This window comes from Tyto alba, unplaced genomic scaffold (genome assembly GCF_018691265.1).
Source record: "Tyto alba isolate M040663 unplaced genomic scaffold, T.alba_DEE_v4.0 Super-Scaffold_20000042, whole genome shotgun sequence".
Taxonomy (NCBI): Eukaryota; Metazoa; Chordata; class Aves; order Strigiformes; family Tytonidae; genus Tyto; species Tyto alba.
In genome coordinates, this window is record NW_024881293.1 from 15,993,728 (window position 1) to 16,014,738 (window position 21,011).

At 42.8% G+C, this 21,011-nt stretch overlaps 1 protein-coding gene across 3 annotated transcripts in view; it reads right to left on the bottom strand.

Annotated features, from left to right (window-relative positions):
- Positions 1-2,156: 2,156 nt before the first annotated feature.
- LOC104355797 (ceramide synthase 4) overlaps positions 2,157-21,011 on the bottom strand; it is a 42,627-nt gene continuing 23,772 nt past the window's right edge. For all 3 annotated transcript variants that reach the window (XM_042794771.1, XM_042794770.1, XM_042794772.1), the window contains 9 exons: positions 20,484-20,601; positions 17,742-17,860; positions 15,713-15,770; positions 13,301-13,351; positions 9,623-9,715; positions 8,644-8,772; positions 8,257-8,363; positions 7,680-7,836; positions 2,157-4,131 (listed from right to left, as the gene is read on the bottom strand). In XM_042794771.1, the coding sequence (XP_042650705.1) occupies positions 3,940-4,131; positions 7,680-7,836; positions 8,257-8,363; positions 8,644-8,772; positions 9,623-9,715; positions 13,301-13,351; positions 15,713-15,770; positions 17,742-17,860; positions 20,484-20,601 (1,024 nt within the window). In that variant the 3' untranslated portion in view covers positions 2,157-3,939. The remainder of the gene's footprint in view (positions 4,132-7,679; positions 7,837-8,256; positions 8,364-8,643; positions 8,773-9,622; positions 9,716-13,300; positions 13,352-15,712; positions 15,771-17,741; positions 17,861-20,483; positions 20,602-21,011) is intronic.

Below are 21,011 nucleotides of genomic sequence, written 5' to 3' on the forward strand. Positions count from 1 at the left end.
CAGGTTCTCTCCTCTGTGTGTGCTCATTGACTCTTTGGGGTTAACTCCAGCAGACTGAGACATAATTTTCTCATACAAAACCCACGGGGACTCTTTCCTATAATAATATGTTCAACTGTGTTTCCACAAATTCCATCATTTATTACAGTTTCTACTGGTCTGACCAGTCTGGATGTGACTACAGATAGTTGTAGCTCCTCACATTCCCACTTGGAAACTTCTTAAATTTTTCTGGTAGCAAGATGATTCGAACCAAAAACTGGCACTCCACAGTTGGTAGTTTAACTCTTTCTAGTATGAGTTTCCTCTTGACACCTGAGTGAATGCCACAAAGGTTTGAAGGTTTACTGTTGTTCAGTTAGTGTGTTTCCTATGTAACATCTTCTCACCCACCAGCTTGAAATGGATCTTCTCTGGGCTTCTAAGCAGTGAATTCATATGCAGGCAGCTCACCTTATTTTTTGGCTCTAGCCTGATCTTGTCTCAGTGTTCTTGCTATATGCCTTGATTATCCATGACTCCTGCAGTCTTTCCAATGTTTCAGAGACTGGTATAGCCTTTCATGTTGTATCTCAAGATACTTCTTGGCCTGCTTTATTGCATGTTCACATTAACCTGCCAAAGTTACAGGTCCTTTCCACTTTCCTTGTTTAGACATGACTTCAGATTTTTTAACAATGCCTTGCCGTTTCTTAGGGATGCCCTTACCTGCAGGCACTGTGTCTGTTGTATTTGTGTGAATATGAAAAGCAATGCCTTTCAAAGTGTAGCCATCCAAGTAAAGGTTCCCTTGGGCATACACGTCTAAATGAAAAAATGCAGTGGATGTACCTCTCTGATGTTTCCCAAGTGTATGCAAGGGGAAGGGAACAACTGTGACAAACTGCTCTTAAAATAAGAGCAAAACCAGCATTAGATGTCCACATCTACTGGAGTCAGCAGATTTGTGGTAGCCATAATTTTGGGCTGGGACGACTCAATGCCATTCCGGGGGCCATGCTTTTGCCAGGCCTCAACTCACCCAGCACACAGCAGCCTGGGAGTACTAGTAAATGTTCTTTTTCTCGTAGCTCACTTGAAGAGGGACACATCTCCCACCGCTGCTTGGTAACATGCAATGCACACCTTCTCTGTGCACATGCAGTGATAAAGGTACAGGACAAATAGACTCAGATTCTGCTATGGTGCCTGGTGCTCCACCTGGTCTGCTGGCTTTTTCAGCAGACAAACGACAGTCTTGCTGCAGGTTTTCTACAACAGCTTCTCTGTGTTGGGTGCTATAATACCCCTAGTATGGACGGGGTGGAGGGAGTTGATACACTAAATTCAGAAATAGTATCATAGCACTCACAAGCTTCCCAACACCGGTGCAGACATAGAGAGAAGGTGGAGCAATGTGGGCAGGAAGCTGATTACACACATAACTTCTTTAAGCCTTAGCAAGTTGATGGCAAGAAAACTTGCCCCAGTGACTCATCACTGTTATGCTCAGTTCCTCAGCTAAAAGCAGTACTCAGTAGTTCTTAAGCAAGTCCAACAGCTCTCCTGAATCCTCAGTATATCCTTTCACAAGAATCAAATCTGCCTGCTAATAAGCTTATCTCAATCTTCAGAAGGATAGCAAAACCCTGAGGATAGAATTCAGCAGGCATCAACAAATGTCTGCACTGTCTCCACACAGCATTGTGCAGTCTCTGGGAAGCAATCTGCTCCTCAGGTGAGAGATATTGTGATTTTACAAAAGGGATCTTTCCTAGTCTTCTAAAACTTCATGAAGAAGGAAAAGATACATTAATTTTCTCTCCTCCTATCCTTGCAAGTCCGAAGAATCTCCCCAGCTGCGCTGGTAGTACCAAGTAACCTGGTCCACCCCTAAGTCTAGTGCAGTGGTGCTCCAAAGTGTCACTTGTTCCAGGGCCAAACGCAGCTTTACCTAGTAGGAGATAAATCAGGCAGCTGCATTTCTCTACTGGCACAGCCCAGTATGGTTGCATGCCCTGGGTATGCAACATCCCCTCCATGCATGCTGCATGTGTATTGACCCTGGTAATGGCACCCATACATGTCTGTCTCATCACACATCCGCCTGTAAAGTGCAACTAGCCAAGTTACCTCCTGCTAGTTAAAGAAGTACAAAAGAGCCCAGACAATCAAAATTTTCAAAAGTAATTTATGAAGAATGTTTACATTCAGTAGTACAAAATTATATATAAGCATCCCTCCTGAACACATCACCTGCAGAGGAGTGAAGATTGTAGACTCAGACTAAAGAAACATGACAGTATACAAAACATGTAGTTTGAACTACAAATTACCTCAGGGTTTCAGAGGCAACCTATTTTCAGCAAACACAAATTTAAATGATGATGCAGAAACAGATGCTCTCCTCCCAAAGCATGTTACTACCCAGGAAATCACGCATGCTGGAACCACTTTTTCCCCTCTGAAATTATCCAGTATATTTTGACTGAAACCTAAGATGAGCACATACAAGCTCAGATCAAAGCTCTCTCAGTCATACCACTGGTGAACTGAGTAGATTGCTGAAAACCCTCTAGTCCTTCTATGCTGTCATTTGCATTTTAACATGTGCACCACCTCCTCAAATCAGGCATTTCCTTGGTCCATGTCCCCCCCTCCCCACTTAGTATTGGCCCTTACTGGGCATATATAGGGAAGTGTCTGCATGGCCTTGGCAGTCAAAGTCCCTGCACCCATTACAGTAACTCTGTTAATACTCTGGTTTCATAAATTAATTAATCTATAAAACAGAAATTCATGTCATACTAATTTAACTCTTTTAAGGGATTACAGAATCCAAAGTCTAAGACTACACAGGATATAAGTCATCTAAACAAACTGAATCAGAACTGCATCATGACTTCATGGACTACTGCTTTAAAATTGCTATTCTTGATACATCTAGGACAAGGCCCCAGAGTTAGAAGGCCATGTTAAAGCATTTTTCCATAAGGTTCAGCAGATCTTCTCTGGATCTTTTTTCCTCTGAGGACAGGGGAAATGTACTCCCTTCTTGCCACAAGCTGACTCTGTAAATATTTCCTACTGTCCCAATCACACTAAGTGAAAACATGAGCACTTAATCAGTGTTGTCTTCTAGATTATCTAGTTTCTTGTCACCTCCCTTCTTCTAACTGCATTTCCTTCCAAGACAGGTCTAAAGGATTAACTGATAGTTAAGACACGGCTGCCTGGATTTTCCAGCTCTTCCAACTATGATTTGGGTGGGTACTCTCTTCAATCTGAGCTTTGGAGTTCCCACCTTTGTGGCAATAACGCTGACAACAGAAGGGACCGAGATCCATACCATTACAAAACTGGTCATATGGCACACAGTACTATTTTCTTTGAGAAGAGAATGTTTTCTCCTATGTCTTTATAAAGCTTTAATTTCACTATGCTCAGTTTTAGTTTTCTGAGTGTGTATGGGGCACCTGTCTTCTTAAAAGAGGTGTCTCTGTATTAAGATTTAAAGTCTCACACTTACTTGTTAGACATAATCATTAATGGCAATGGGTCAGGGCCTCCAGAGGTTGATCAAGGCTAAACAGATTCTTATCAAAGAACATTAGGTGGTTAAGACTTGACATTGCCAGAGTTATTCCATCTTTTTTTTTTTTTTTTAATATTTTTCAAAATTAACACATTTAACAACTGTGGTACAGTCTAATACAAGTCAAACCACTTTGATCCCTTTCTATCTGCTTCAAGGTTACAACCTATGGTAAGCTTTTTTTGAAGAAAGACCAAAAACTTCCTTCACATATCACTTACTATAAACACTTTGTTTACAGGTAGTAGGAATTCAGCTATGATACTTCAGTTGCACTCCATTTTATCTACACAATGAGCAAAACTGTTTCTAAAGATGGTGGACTGGATTCATTAAAGACCAGATCAGAAGCACGTGAACAGTAGTTATCTTTCCTTGACATGGCCATTGGTGAGATGGGTTCTGTTGTTCAGTGGTTCAGACCCATTCCTCTGGATATAATTGTTGCTTGTGACACTGCTGAAATATGTGATCCCGTTTTTCTCTTTTTCCCTAATCTTTTCTCTTTCTTCATCCTTGTCACTTTCTTCTGTGTCACTTCTCATGTCCTTTTCCATCTACAGAAACATGTAAATGAGAAGTAATACAAACATAGAAGTCTGAACAAGAAGCAGTGCTAGCTGAGCCACCGCGCCCTTTCAGCTTTTACATCACCTTTGCAAACAGATTCTCTCCATCTCTGATTTCAGTCTCAGTAGATTCCTAGCTGTGACCCTGATAAACATTAGGAATTACTGTACAAGTTGAGAAGCAGCACCAAACCACAGATGTCAGGACTAAGGACAACTGTGTAAGACCAACAAGATCCACGTTGCTGCTTTGGGCATCAGCATGTGGAAGAAGGATGGGGGAAAGCAGTTAATCAAACTCTTTACATTTTCCAAAAGGGACAAGGAGGTAGCTGCTGATCACACTTGGCCTGGGTAGTTGCAGGCTGAGCATACTGCTTTGGACAGTTTGAAAGCATATGCTTTCAAACAAACCAATAGCTCAATGCAAAGACCCTCAAAAGATTACATTCAGTTTTATGTTCAGGTTTCTCCTCTTGCTATTGACTGTGAAATCCGTAATCCACTTTTGTAAATATTTAATTCATTGCCTTAAATGGAAGACAAAGCTGAAACACTGTGATAAAATGACAGTTTAGAAAAAGCAGCCTAGCACTTGCTGGCTTCCCAGGCTGTTTCTACTCTGCAATACAAGATGCCAAAACTGGGGACAAATGGATGGTGTCACACTCCTTGTTGGAAATAGTGCTCTGAGGGAAAGCAGCAAACCCCTTCTGTGACCTGAGCTTTGGCAACTGCTCAGGTGCATGTCAGCTGCTGCACAGACACCTGTAGTCTTCATTTACTGTTCTTCTGGGGATATCTCTTGGATCGTATTAAGAAGTCTATTTGATCTGATGCTCTTTCTAGAGATCACGGCACCCAAATGCAGACAGGATTTGTAAGAATCTAAACTTGCACTGAGTTCAAACTGCCTCCAAGGACAACACGGGTAGGAGATGCTATCTTCTGTGAATAACCTGGATCTCATGTCATTTTAGAATCGGCAGTTCAGAAACTATGCAGGAGTCTTGATGAGCTGTGTAAGGACAAACAGTAACCGATATTCCTAAATTTATCCATTCATGGCCACAAAATGTAGCTGAGGTCTTAAACCTAGCAAGATTCACAAAGGAACTATATAGCTGAATGAATTTCAATGATGTATCTCAGGTTGCCTGTATGAGGGAATGAAACTCATACTTCAGGATCTAGGCTGAGTTCTAATTACTGGGAATTAGGCGACATCATGTAAGAAAGCGGTGCAGATAATACTGTAGCCAGAGAGAAAAACTGTGGAGAGCAGATAGGCCCATGAGAAGAATGTGAACTTGTGACTGGAGCGAGAATTTCATGTCTGTCGAAAAGGGGAGAATGTCCTGCATTCTTGCTGATACTGCTTTGGGCTACTAAATATCATAATTGAAACAGATCTGTTTAGGATGATCTTTCTTTGCTATTTACCGCTTGATGTGAAAAGCTCTCAAATATATTTTTGCATCAGATGTGGCAGATGATTTTTAGATAAAATAGGAAAATTTCTGGGTATGTTTCATTATTTTCCTCCGTGATTTCTTTCTAATAAGGCTATCTATTACCTCATCACTTTAAACTGTAGTAACTGCAATGGTAATTCAGCCCACACTAGAATTAGGAAAACAATAAAAGGGCATCTTCAGTTGCACCTTCATTTTCTGCCCTGTGAAGTTTCTGTTCACTCATTTGCAAGTAATTTGCTCTGTACTACCTTAAGGGAAGGCAGCTAAAGAAAATGTGGGCAATGTGGATGAAGATAATGCTTGTTCTCAGTTCCCATTAGACAGAATTGCCCAGCTAGATACTAGTAAAACATCCTGGGCTATGAAGTCAATTCCCATAAAGCACTGATTCGTTACTCCTGGACTCCATCCTTGGCATGTGGCCAGTCTAATGCCATTAGGTCACGTCTTTGATTTTGGGAAGAATTTCATGCTCAGCAGCAGTTTGGTCTCACAGCAAATACTGCAGGCTATGGTCAGAAAGAGTGGGATGCATTTCACTGAAGTTTATACAGCTGCATCTCAGACATTCATCTAGGGTTGCTCTATGACTGACAGAGATGAACAGCACTACCCGGAGGCAATCTTGAATGGATTATGGTTTGGACATGCCTGTTTACTTCTATGAAGAGAGTCCAGACAGCTAGTTTAGACAGAAATATCAACTTTGTAGACATCCACAGCACTGTAAGACAATCTATACAAAACATGTATTAATGATCTGGATGATAGGGCAGAGCGTATCCTAAGCAAGATTGCTGAAGATACAAAACTCTGAGGAGTGGCTGATATGCCAGAGGATTGTGCTGCCATCCAGAGGGACCTTGACAAGCTGGATAAGTTGGGTGACAGGAACCTTGTGAAGTTCAAGGGGAAGTGTGAAGTCTTGCACCTGTGGAGGAACAACCTCAGGCACCAGTACATGCTGGGGCCTGATCAGCTTTTCTGAGAAAAACCTGGTGGTCCTGGCAGTTGAACATGAACCAAGTTGAACATGAACCAGCAATATGCCCTTGACCTTCCTGACCTGCATTAGGAGGAGTATTGCCAGCAGGTCGAGGGAGATGATCTTTCCCCTCAGCACTGGTGAGGCCACACCTGGAGTGTTGTGTCCAGTTCTCGGCTCTTCAGTACAAGAGAGACATGGAGATACTGGAGAGAGTCCAGTGAAGGACTGCAAAGATGAAGAGACTGGAGCACCTCATCTATGCAGAAAGGCTGAGAGATGGGACTGTTCAGCCTGGAGAAGGGAAGGCTCAGGGGATGTTATCAATATATATAAATACCCGAAGGGAAGGTGTAAAGAAGACAGAGCCAGGCTCTTCCCAGTAGTACCTACTGACAGGAAAAGCAGCAATGAGCACAAACTGAAACACAGGAGACTCCCTCTGCACACCAGGAAACACTTTTTTTACTGACAGGGTGACCAAGCACTGGCACAGTGTGCCCAGGGAGGCTGTAGAGTCTCCGTCCTTTGGAGATATTAAAAACCTGTCTGACATGGTGCTGGGCAACCTACTCTAGATGACTTTGCTTGAGCCAGGGAATATGGACAAGACTTCCAGAGGTACCTTCCAACATCAGCCATTCTGTGATTCTGTGATCTTAGTAACACTAATTAAAAAACCTGTACTATAAAGGAAGCACTTTTGCACTGGCCTCCAATCATGACAACTTTCCCTGCCTTGATTTCTTAGTTTTGTTACAAACGCAAATCATATTGGACCAAGTGTTGGGATCCTTACTCAGATGTCACTGGAGTCCAATCCACATTTTTCTTGAATACAAGCATCAGAAGTGTACCCAGTATTGTAGTTACTCATAAAAATTTTCCCTTTTTTGGGTCAACTTTCCCTAATAATATTGAGCGTTCCTTTCACCTCTCTGTTAGGAATGTACATCTGTAATTTCACTACAGCAAGAAGGAATCCATCCGAGATGAACCCCAGTGCTACTAAGCAGTCTAGGTGGACCCTCCCTCCCCATGTGATGTACAGGGAACTACAAACTGATCCATACCGTGCCCTGGAGGATGAACTTGTAGACCATGTGAATAATTAGGCAGGACCAGAAGACATGGAGCAGCTGCAGAATTATCAGGAGAGCATTCATGAAGTAGTATCCAAAGAAGGGTTGGAATATCTCCATAGAGTAATAGTAGGTGTTATAGAGCACTCTGCAAGAGAGAGGGAATTGCAGTGGAGGGAAAGTGTGTTGTTAGTAGGGCCATAATTAAGCCCCAGAAAGCTCTAGTCACAGAGGAAGTTTCAGATCAGTCACCTCCTTCTTAAATATAACACATGTGAGCCAACTCTCAGTTCCCCACCAGAAATAAGCATGGTAGAGCCACAGGCTGAGGACTCCTCTGCAGTATACTTTGGACTTTAAGACTACTCTGTGAACTCCAAGGCAGACCACTCTAGTTTACCCCAAGGCAGGTGCAGCAGCCATGTGGCACTGTAGCCTATGCAAAGGGCAGGGACATATGCTCAAGGATTGAAAAGCAAAGGCTGCAGCAAAAGATTCAGCACCCAGCTGAATTATCCTGTCTCTCAGAAGGCAGCTTTTCCATTTCTCTTGACTGTAGCAGACTCACGTGTAGGGGAAAATGACCAGGCGGCTGATGAGGAAAACAGTTGAGAAGATCATAAAGAGGCTGTCACAAGTTTTTTTCCACTTCATGTAATTGAATATCTTAGTTGGCTGGAAGGAGAAAGAACAATAAAACAGCAGGCCGAGACAGTGCATCTGCATGTGGTCCAGCAAGCTAACAAGCCACATATGATACAATCTACACACAGGTAATCATGCTTCTTCCAGGCTCTCTGCAGGGCACCCTAGGCTGGGTCAGAAGATCAGTACTGAGTTATTTGTGAAATGTCATAATACTTGGCCCATACTGTCCTAGATCAAAAGACACCCTTTGGCTGAAGAGCACCATTGCTAACTAGGCTTTGCCTGGCATGCAAGTTGTGGAGCTCACCTCTAGGAAGCAATCAGAAGCATCATGAATCACCATCACCAGTGTCCCAATGCGGATGTAATTGGCACAGTATGAGAAACTGATCAGGAAGATAGTGGCAGCATGATGAACTATCTGCTCCTTGAAATCCTGATGAGAAAGGGGACAGCAGAGAATAAAATACATAATGCACCTTCTGCCCTGGTTAAAGCATGCCTCCTGCAGGTAGAAATGAAATCTCTCTACTCAATGACTAAGAAACCTCCCACTATAACTCTTTTACCAAACGCATTCTAGAAATGTAGGCAATCAAGAGACCCAGGAATGAAGAGTTTATGGTGTAAGCTGAGGATCTCACAACAAAGAACACTCTCTCCCTCCACCAGTAATAGTCCAATGATGGTGCAAATCAGAATACAGAATAAAAGCCAATGATTCAGCACAGACAAATTCAACATAAAGAGTGCTTCCTTTCTGCCACAAAGCAGTGCCAATATCCATCTCTGCTCTCTGCCCCTGTGCATGCTTACCTGTTTGCATAATTATCTCATATCCTCTGGCTTGCTGACAGAGCCTCACAATCACCCTTTACTTATAAAGGTGCATTTGCAGCCTCTATGCATGTGTATGCCTGTGTAATCACACATCACCCTGTCAGGGCACTGGCACCTAGTAACATACACAGTTTAACTGGCAGAGAATCATCTCTTTTCCTGTCTCTATGATCAGTGCAGCCTAGAAGAGTCACAGAAGAACAATTTTTAAGTTTGGGTTGAGAACTTCGTAGTAGCTTGCACCTTTCTATGTCACAGTTTGTGTTCTCCACTTCCCAGAGGAGAGGGAAGCCAGTGACTGGGAATGGAAATCCCTGGGAATGAGCAAGGACAGAGTCCCCCAGAACCTCAGACTAGCACTATACACATGTTCTTGAAGATCACTCTCCCAAGTGTTCAGCTTGGGTCCTGCCTGTGCTTGATTCTTCCCCGAGGCTGGTACTCACCTTCCTCTTCACATCAAAGGGCAGGGTGAAGACCAGTGACACATAGAAGGAGAGCTCCAGCAGGTAGTACCAGAATAGGGAGGGCTGGAGAGGCTGTGAGGGGGGTGAGACAATGAAATACCCATCAGATAAAGTAGAGCAAGGGCTGGAAGTGAAGACTCCTTCCTAGGAAAAAGAATATCAGATAACCAAACCAAGAAAACTGGTTCTTGCAGCTTCAGGGGGAAATACTTCAACTGAACTGTGCTTACTGACTAGAAGTCACCTGTGCTGAGGCAAAAGCAAATAGCAGGGGAAATTCCATTTTGCTGTGTCATGTGGAACACTCAGGGAACCACCGGGAAGATCCTGAATATTTTTAGCATTTCTTTAGCACTATGCAGATTCCTGAGCAGTCAGTACAGTTTTAAAAACTATGTAAACTATTTCACTATGTACATAGTAGCTAAATAAATCGTTCCCTTTTTAGGATTCAGACACAGGCTTCAGACACCTTGTACTCTATCACGTATTTTTCATGTTAATTAAACTAATGGGGGAGAAGTGCAATCCTAGTGTTAACAGTAATTTGCATTCTTCTGGGCAATTTTTCTGGGGTTTTACAGCTGGAAAACTAAAAGCTTAGACCCACTCAGCAAGATATGTGCTATTTAACAAGTAATTTTTCATTGCTGTGGCACTAAATGGCCTCCTTAAACCTGAACCTATTTGATTAAAAGAAAATTACTATGACTAAAAGGACTTTGCAACTAGTATTTCCAAAGAATCACAGAACATGGTGCTCCCAAATACCAGTTTATTTGGACTTTCTCTACCCAAAGTGTTGATTTATGGCCTTCATAGATTTTTAGCTTGTTTTCCTTTGTAGCACCAGTGATTGGCCACGAGGAACTACAACTGGATGCACTGGTGCTACAAGGGAGGATATTAACATCTTCCAAACTGGTATGTGCTGTTTGTGCTCTGGATCAGAAGGGATTTTTTTGATTTTTTTTCCCCAACGATAAGATTTGGGAGAATTGGCATTTCTTTTGTCCTGTCTGTAGCACAGGGCACGGTCTGTTTAGTAGAAATGGTATCTATTACACCTTTTGTTCCTGCCAATACACACGTTTGTCCTTGACCTTTCTTGCTCTTTGTCAGTGGGACATTATGAGTGCTGGTTTTGGTCTTTTCTATTTGTTACAGATGTTGGAAAGTGTGTGTATTGGGTTTACATGGCAAGGTTTTGGCAATGGGGGGTGCTGCAGAGGTCGCTTCTGTAAGATGCCAGAAGCTTCCATGTCCAACAGAGCCAGTTCCAGACAGCTCCAACATGGACCCACTGCTGGCCAAAAAGGAGCCCATCAATGATGCTGGTAGCACCTCTGTGATAACACACTGAAGAATGGGTAAAAACTGCTGCACAACAGCAACTGGGAGAGAGGGGTGAGAATATGTGAAACAACTCTGCAGACACTAAGGTCAGTGAAAAAGGAGGAGGAGGAGATGGTCCAGGTGCCAGAGCAGAGATTCTCCTGCAGCCTGCAGAGGACCCCATGCCAGAGAGGGTGGTTTGCCTGAAGGGGGTTGTGACCCTGTGGAGAGAGGAGCCCATGTTGGAGAAGGTCTTCTGGCAGGACCTGTGGTCCCGTGGGGGACCAATGCTGGAGCAGTCCATTCCTGAAGGACTGCACCCTGTGGAAAGGATCCATAGTGGGTTTGTGGAAGATTGTCTCCCATGGGTCAGACTCCACACTTAAGCAGGGTAGGAGTGTGAGGAGGAAGGAACGGCAGAGATAACATGTGATGAACTGACCACAACCCCCATACCCTGTCCCCCTGTACTTCTTGGCAGGAGGAGGTAATCAGGAATGAAGTCAAGCCCAGTAAGAAGGGAGGGGTAGGCTGAAGGTGTTTTTAGATTTGTTCTTATTTCTCATTATCCTACTCTGATTTGACTGGCAATTAATTAATTTCCCCAAGACAAGACTGTTTAGACCATGATGGCAATTGGTAAGTGATCTCCCTGTTCATCTCAACTCACAAGTTGAGTTCATCATATTTTCTTCCACCTGACCAGTTGAGGAGGTGGGAAACAGAGTGGCTTGGTGGGCATCCAGCAGCCAGTCAGGGTCAATTCACCCCAATGTGCTGTTATGATGGATTGGATTGTTTTGAAAAGACATATACTCCAAATGTACAGAACAGGATTCAAGGACTCAAGCAATCCTTTTGGTCTTACATTCCCATTCAAGCACCACCCATTTGTATGGTTTGACTTTTAAACTGAACTACAGATTTGCCCCTAAAATTTCTGCCTTTGAGAGACAGCGGATTGTTTGGAGACTTGGCTTGAAATATAATACCTCATTCTTCACTCATTTGCTGTTACATGTTCTGTGGCTCACACAGTTAAACTGTGCATTACATTCCCCTTTACGGGTTTGCAACCTCAATATACAGTCACGGGGTCTTGCTCTAACTTTAACGGCCAGACCAAAAAGCCCTGGAACATAGGCAGTCTTTACTTTGTCTTTGTACTGGGATCAAGTTTTCTTCAGCCTCCACTGAAATTAATGAAAGATTTTATTTCCTACGCAGGAAATTCTAGTACTGTGAAATCCTCTGCATGGTAGCTCTCTGCATGGTAATACAGGAGATTACTACCCTGCTAGAAACACTTACCATCTGCTCTTATAAGACAGAGGAACCTCTTCCAAAGCTGGAATGAGACTTTTCACTTTAATGAAATTTAGCTCTCTTTACCATGTCTGCTCCAGCATCTACAGCAGTGCGATAAAGTAAGGCTCCTGATATAGAACAGGACACAGTCATCTTCTCTAGAGAACTGAGAGTATGTGAAAACATAAGGGGAAAGGCAGAGCAGGCAATGGCTCCTGTGCTCAGCAGGTGAAGCCCCTTTCTAACTCTTTCAACTTCTCAAGTTATAGGAGCAGGAATAACAAGGTAGGCAGTTGGGCAAAAAAGTACCTGGCTTTTGGTTGCTATCTTTGCTCCTCATGTTGATGAACAAGGAGCAGATTTTGTTTCTAGCTGGCAATTTTCGCTGAGGTTATTCTGGTCTGGGCTGATAAGAGATGTACACTTTCCAAGCCACTGGACAGCTTCTTGCAGTGCTGTTGTGAAAAAACTCAGAATATATATTGTAAAACTGTAAGAGAGCATCCTCTGACCTTAATGTGAATGATGCTGTATTGCTACTGGCCATACTGGCAGTTCCACTGGGAAATAAACTCCTTGGGGAGCACTGTGGACACGATTCTTCAGCAGAGCTGAAAGTACATGGTATTCAGAGCATGTCCTCTGCTCTAGATAATCTCCACTGGAGTCTTCAATACTTCTCAGGCAGCATGTCTTTCTCTGGCCTCAGTCTCCTCTACAAATTAAACAACCTTCGAGTGTTCCCCTTTTTCAGTTTCTTGGCTCACCTGATCAGAACTCTCACTCCCCCTTTACTTCTGCAGTGTCCTGCTCTCCCGACTCATCCTGTGTTTAGATTGCACCAGATACAAAGACATTCTCCCTTGATGAGGATTTGGCTTTGAATTCTTCAGGCTCATGAGGCTGAATTTAATTCAGTGCCCTCTCTTTTGGCACTAGTATAACCTGATTTGCAAAAGATATTGAAAGAAAATACATGATTGTAACAGTGATTTTCCCTCTTGCATGACTCACCTGTTGTGGATATCCTGTCCAGCACTCTCTATGGTCCCAGAGCCAAGGCTTCTGGAAGAAAATACAACATGAATGCAAGAATGCCAGCGGAATTCTTCTCTTATCAACTAACTCCTTTAGTTTGTTACTACTACAGACTTTGTTGTGTTTTATTACAAGCAGAGCTGGTCGCACTGTCTGGCACTCAGTTGCCAAGAGATTTCTCAGTTGCTTGCTTGTGACATTGCCAATTTGTGGCTATTGTGCTGAAATTTCACATGCTGTTTAGCTCAGTTCCAAATAAAATAGCTCAAGGAAGATTTCTATGAACTTGTTGCAGCCTTCTACAAGATTGGGTGGTGGTGATTATGTTTTGAATATATTAAAATATTCTTACAACTGTTTAATTAAGAATCTCTGTGGTTTGGACAATGCTTAACATGGTAAGAAGCCTGCAGACTTGTGTGTCAGGAACATGGATTTTCCTCTAACGGTGAGGGTCATGCTGCAGTCTGTTAAGTAATGAACCTCTGAAAAGATCCTACCTTGTTCACACTTCATAGAAAATTGGTCGTTTGTGACTTGGCAGCTTCAAAATTTTCATAGAAACATGACTACTAAAGTCCTCAAAAGTTACTCCAGCATGGAGCATGCTCTGACCCTTTGCTGTGCCCGCATTCGATCAGAGCAAGCATGTCCTAGAGCATACAGTGATGGAACATATGCCACATCTGTGAGAGAAATTTTCTAGAGCAGTTCTACAAGGCTCCAGATATCAGAGCTAAGAGCAAGAAGGCAACATTTCTTCTCTCACTGAGCACCTGCGGGGAAGGGAAGCAGGAACCAGTGGGTTTTTAAGAACAGTGGTAATTAGTAGACGCAATCTCCTGTTGGCTGGGTGGGGAGTAGGATTTACATCAAATACAGGCATAGAACCAGGAGAGGTGTGTGATAAAGAATCAGAGAGGACAAAGCAAAAACTCTGAAACACCTATGGCACACCATGTTACCTAAACGAGAAAGGAAGCCCAACCATTTAATTTCATCATTCCTCTACTCTCAGCAAATAAAGCTGTTTTCTAGTGGCTTGCTATTTCACTGACTCATGGGGCAGAGGTTTTTGCCATCAGTCTAAAAGCTACTAATATAGAATTTAAACATCTGTTTTTTTCCTAGAGAAAGAAAGGTGTTTCCCAAAACCAAATGCATGTTAAAATACTACTCAGATTTCAAAGTAAACATGTTAAAGTTAGGAAATGTCACATGCAAATATGCCCTGTCACAGTAATTCTTTGTTCTTCTTTTTAATGCAGTCATTTTGGTACAATTTTAGATAAGAGAATAACATGCTATTTGCTATGGGATTTAGAGGCACTGTCTGTAGGATAGATGGCTTCATTTTTTGTGAAAATTGGAAGATGTGTACTGAATAAAGCAAAGACCTTCACAAAAAGTGAAAATGATCTTTCATTCCTAGAATGGTCAGATAACATGCAGAACAAGATTTTGCCCCTTCTGTTGCCACAGGGCTCTTTTACTGCGCTAAGCAGGTCATCCATACCAAATTTTCACAGCTGACCTCAAAGACTAGCCTTCTATTTTGATGTATAGATCCACAAAACTCTTGTTGGGATTTAGATTGCTTCACTCCTTTGCTAGCTCATCCTGTAATGCACATGTTTCTAGAGTACCTTAAATTCTGAAGTCAGTGTAAATTTAAAAGTTCTTCACTTGTTACAATAATGAGAAGCTGAAAGCATAGTTTGTGCTTGTTGTCTTGAGATCTGCACGTTTTCCATTACTTAACCCCTCAGAAGGTGCCAGTGTAGAAGACTTGTGCAAAGCTCACCTAGGGAATTTGATTCCTAGTTCCAGCTTCATGAACACAGATTAGAGCATACACACGGCTGCTATTACCTCTTCTGCCTGTTGAGGCAGTTCAATTTGTATCAGGAGAACTCATTATTTATCAAGTTAGAGAAAAGGTGAAGGCATGAGCCTGAACCTCTCACACCTTGGGTAAGGAAAAGAAAATGAACAAATAAAATTATTAACTTGCCATCCATGTTTGAAAGGAAGCCGGAGGTTTTTACCTTAAACAGATATTGTATACAATACATAAAAGAGGCACCTGCAGCTTCCATCTTAGGCAAGTGTTCCATCTCCTACCCCACAGAAATGTATTTTTACACAATCCCAATCGTCTTCTGCTTTGCCAGAAGAAGAAATCTCTTGGTTTTGAGCTGGAGTTTTTAAAATAAGCACAGTCCAACATGTTTGTAGTCTCGTAAGTGTGCTGTGCAGAAGATACACACTGACCTGGTAGGAAAACCTCTGTAAGAAGGTCTGAAAGGACACGTTTGACAACAAAATCTGTCATTCTTGCAGGCACTGGCTAGGTAGAACAGCAGGTGGCACTGCTTGTGTACTCACATCGTACAGGACAGCAAGTCCAGTGAAGAAAGAAATGATGTAAAATGTAAACCTCCAGCTAGAAACAAATAAAACAAAGTATGTTAGAATCCCATTCACTAACCACCAAGCTGCAATTCTGTGTATCAATTACACTCATTCAAAGAATGACACTATTAAGGCAAAGACACACATTAATATGTTCAAAGTTTGCCCAGATCATAACAGAAGTGGCTCTTTGCATGTCACTAGCACATTCAGCAGACTCCACAAAGAACAATTTTTCTGCTTTACAGTTGGCAGAAAATACAAGAATTCCACTGACTAAGATCACCCAGATAATCATCCTAAACCTCCCCAGCATTAGCAGATGTATGGGTAAAAGCCAAACAATGCCAACCTCTCTCCTAGGCTTTTGGAGATTAGGCATGCTAAATTCATTATCTTGTAAAGTAATTTCTTGCTGTCATGTTTGGTCTCAGACAGGAGCTGGTAATGATTTACCCCCATTAAACCCACACAGAAATATATACGCACTGTTTGCCAAGTTCAGTGGACTGAGGCAAATCACACTGAATATAGACACATATAGTAAGGAATGAGGGAAATTTCACCCCAACAGAATAAACAAGTTGTTACTAAACTAAACTAAACACAGGAAATCTTCAAAGGAGTAAAACTGCCTAAACCAGTCATTTAATCCAGAAATCTCCATTACAAATCAGAAATAACTACATTTTGACAGACTCCACCTGTCAATGAAACCCCCAGAAGCTCCAAGACAGAAATAAACTGTACAAAGCTACTATATCACATCAGGAAGACATTCTTTCTAGAGACTGCAAATGGTAAGAGGGCAGGTGGAAGGCCACCACCCTAAGTGAGTTCAGTCAGAAAAGAATCTACTGTTTACTATTTACTGTTACTATTTACTGCAAGCCAGCTGAGTGCAGAAAGAAATTAGATTTCATCGTGATGGAAGCAGATTAAGCATGGCTGCTTTACAACTCCTTGTCCACAGTTTCTGTAAATATTTCTAACTGCAGCTATTTGGAATATTATAAATAAATAATACACCCCCTTTTTTTTCTTTTTCCTTTTCTAGGAAAGGTTTTTAGACAGGGATTTTGAATTAGAGTTTGAATGCTCAGTGGAGCACGAGGTGATTAGCTTGGAGTTGATGCCTACCCTATGGATACACACTTCTAAATAGATGGAATAGCACTGCAGGTATTTAATGATTTCTTTCATCTCTGTGGCCTTCCCAGGAGAACCTACTTCCTTAGCAGAGCACACACTCATAAGTAAGGCATTTCAATCATGCTCAGAATCCTCCTTTTCTGTGGAAAGCTTAGCCAGTACTAACATTCACAGAACTAGCTGACAGATTTATTTTGTGCCTCTACATTATAAGGAGGATTTCCACACAGCTGTTTTCAAGAGTAGTTTTGCTCTTTGGAAAACACAAGCTTTCACATAGGCCCCTTTTTCTGTCACTATAAAAGAGTGGTGATTTTTGACTTTCAGGATGCTGAAGTCAACTGACAGCAGAAAACAATCTAGCCTGCTGCCTGTGACTTTTGAAAGCAACAGTGTGCAGAACAGTTGCAGGAAAGATGCAGCAGAAGGTATCAGCTTGCAGTGAGGCAAAGGGAAGTCACAGGAAAGGCAACAGAAAGGCTATTTTGGAGGCACCAAAACAGCAGCAAAGCAGCAAGAAGCAGGAAGATGTAAAACAGTAGGGAGTTTTTCAGTTACATCTGTGCTTCAAAGCAGAATGCCAGTCTTACAAAGTCAGAAATAGAGGTCCTACAAAGAATAAAGGTGAAACAGGAGTAAAAGGAGACTTGGGAGTGAAAATAAAGCAGAAAAGCAAGGAATATTTTAGTAACAGAGAAGCAGCAGAGAGTTGCAGAAGAGCCAGGTAGGGCAGGGAAGACCCAGGATGCTCCGGTACAGGGTAGAGGGCAGGCGGGGAGGCACTGAGCTGCCTCTGGAGCTCAGTTTCGGTGAAAGGCCCCTGGCACTCATGGCTTGTGCTCCCGCTCACCAGGCCTCACAAAACTTCTTCGACAGGCTGGGTCGATCTGTGTTCCTCCGACACCGGAACCACCTCTCCACCTTCTTCACCGGCAGGTCGCACTGTTTGGCTAAACTGATCAGCTCACCCTGGAAAACAGGTGAAGCAGCAGGGTTCAGATCCAGGTTTGAAGGTCAGGAGGGGCATACGGGCATCTTGTCTGACTCACCACATAGCCCAGCTGGAGGCTCGTGGCAAGATCAAATCTGTTCAAGCTAAGGCATCTTTCAGAAAGCTGTCTGTTCTTAGTGTACATGCCTCAGGTAATAGAAAATCTTTCTATTCCCCTCATAAGCAACTGGTTATTAATGCTATATTAATGCTAAGTGTTGAATCTTTGCATTTTTTATGTGAACTTCTCCAGCTTCAACTTTCAAACTCTGGCCTTCTCTACTCACAGAAGTTTGTTGTTAAATCACTTCCTCACCCTATCCTCACAGACTGAGTCCCTTAAATCTGTCACTTCAAGAAAGATTCACTGCAGCTTACATAATTTTTGAAGTTCTGCACTGAATCTTGTAATGCCTTTCAGCATTCTGATGCAGCACCAGCCAATAGCTTGACTGACGTCAATGAGCAGAGGCAACACCATTTTCCTACCGGATATTCTCCTGTTGTGGTAAACCTGTTAGGGGGTAATTTTTCAATAGATTGCCCACAGAAATCCTGCAATTACCTTCCTTCTTGTCCTTAGGCTCTTAAGACTTTGGCATGTGACATGAAAAAAGTTCGTAATGTTTTATATTCTTTCTGGAAGTGTCACCACACATAGCCTTAATAAGTAAAGCAATAGTTTTTCATGGAATGCATTTACCTTAAAGGTGTCATACGTGAAAGTGACTTGCATAGTGTAAGCATGTTGTACAAAAGTATGTTCATTACCAATTTTTATAAATGCTTCTTTCCACTCTTACTTAGTAACTTCTATTCTTGTGGTGGAGACAAATGGAGACGCTGATTTATATTCTCCAACTGCTCCGTAATGTGGAATTCTCCTCAAAGGAGAAGGCCGTTGAGAACAGCAGAATCTCATCTTGCATTGGACAAGTAAAAGCTGACTCATAAGCAGGTGTCTGAGAGCTCACGGAAGAGGGAGGAAGCTAGAAGACTGGTTAAGGTGTAACCAGTGAATGGAGACAGCAAGGCAGCACCCTGCTGCTCTGTTCCTGCTCCACATCACACTGCTGTCAGAAGTCTTGTGGTGAGGATATGCTCCAGTATCACCGATTTTCTGGGACAGAAGTACCAGCTTCAGTGCAGTGTGCGTGCAGGGAGAGCTGTGGGGAAATCCTGCTTGCAAAGCTAAGCCTTGAGTTAGATCTCTGCAACAGGAATAGTTTTACTGAGAAATGTGCAGATTTGGCAGACAGATAGGCAAGAGGAAGGTCAGGAACCACCATACTGGCAAGCGTTCCTGAGAACACTCCTTCCCACTGCTGGGGAGAAAGGCTAGCTGTGCAACCCAGATGAATGCCTGCATTTTTATTTAGCCTCCATTCTTTGATTTTTAACCTGGTACTGAATGTCCTGGGGCTCCACATGCCCCAGTGCAGTACAAACCATGCTGCAACAGCCTTGTCAAGGCAGCAACATGTTCACCCTAGGACTATCCCTTGCTACTGGAACCCTAGCCCCCTGCTCATACATCCTTGGTAAGGATTAATAGCTGTTGATTCAAGGCCAAGAAAGCCTGAAAAAAGGAGCTGAGAGAAAATCTGATTCCTTTCCCTACCACAGGGGTCACATCCAGGGACTTCACTGACAAGGTTAAATCCTAGTATCGCCTGTCAATTCACAATCCTGCCAATGCTTTTTCCCTCAGCAGCAGCCATTACAACTCTGGACTATCCTGCCACATTCTTCAAGATCACTCTTTTTATCTCTCATGGGAAAACTACCCACCATTTGTGTTTGCAGTTTGCTGACACTCCTTACAATCTCTGTGATGATGGCCATGTCTTCGGTTGGCTTCCTGAAAGGCCAATCTCAAACTCATGAATTGCACAGCAACAGAATGACCCACCCCAGAACTAGGACTATCAAGCAATCCACAAATCCACATTTGTTGAGCTGAAAGGACTAGCAACATGGGAGTCAGTTCAAGGCAGCTGATGTGACAGAGATTTGCTAATATATGAAAAGACAACATCACAGAATGGTTGGTGTTGGAAGGGACCTCTGGAGGTCACCTGGTCCAACCCCCCTGCTCAAATAGAGCTACCTAGAGTTGCTTGCCTAGGACCATGTCCAGACGGCTCTTGAGTATCCTCAAGGATATTCCACAACCTCTCTGGGAACCCTGTTCCAGTGGCTGTCACCCTCACAGTAAGAAAGTGTTTCCTGATGTTCCGACAGAGACTCCCGTGTTTCAATTTGTGCCGTGTATAAGGCAAACACAAGAGGTCATTATTTCATTTGGGAGAACAGTTTCCTGTAAGCAGAAGTAGTTTGGGATTTATTTTTTTTGAATGTTACCTGTAGAAAGCTGCTACTCCCACATGTTCAGAAGCAGAACTGAGAGCTGATGGCATTTGCGGAATGACTCCTGTGACTGGCTGATTTCAGGTGGCCAGTGCTACAGTGGTTCCTGCTGCTTTGTTGAGCTTCCAAATATGAGTGGCATTACCAAACTTCAGGATTCCAAAAGTGATTCTATTTGTATAAAGACCCAAGGGATAAATCTAAAGGAAAGCAAAGGAAGAAAGGACTCACCTCTTCAGGGTTCTTGCAACGTGTATTATAGAACATTTCCAGCACGGGGATGGGCTGAGCTTTTGGTCTCTGCTTGTCTCTCACACCCAGTTTGCTACTGAGGGGCAGGGCTATGGCTCTGCAAAAGAAAAGATAAAGATCCAGGCAAAAATAGAAGAGTGGAAGAGTGATTTCTGATATTTCAGCACTGTTGTAACACGAAATAGGACACAACAGCTGCCTCCCATATTTTGGATCTAAGCACAAGTATCATGTCAATAAGATAATAAACTGAGAAAACCCCCAAACTTACAGTGGGACTTGTATTCTACTGTCCTGAACTCTGCTGTAATATCCAAAAATACATGAGGCTAGGAAATGCTATATCCTGCTTTGTCAACTTCCAAATCCACTGTGCTTGGGCATCCGGGATTATGGCAAAAAGCCCAGGCTTGCAGATACAGCCGCGATACCTATCATTGGTCTTTGGCTTGCTTGCAGCTTAGGCAGAGTACCACATTGATGATAAGGCTTAAATGTTGTTCACGG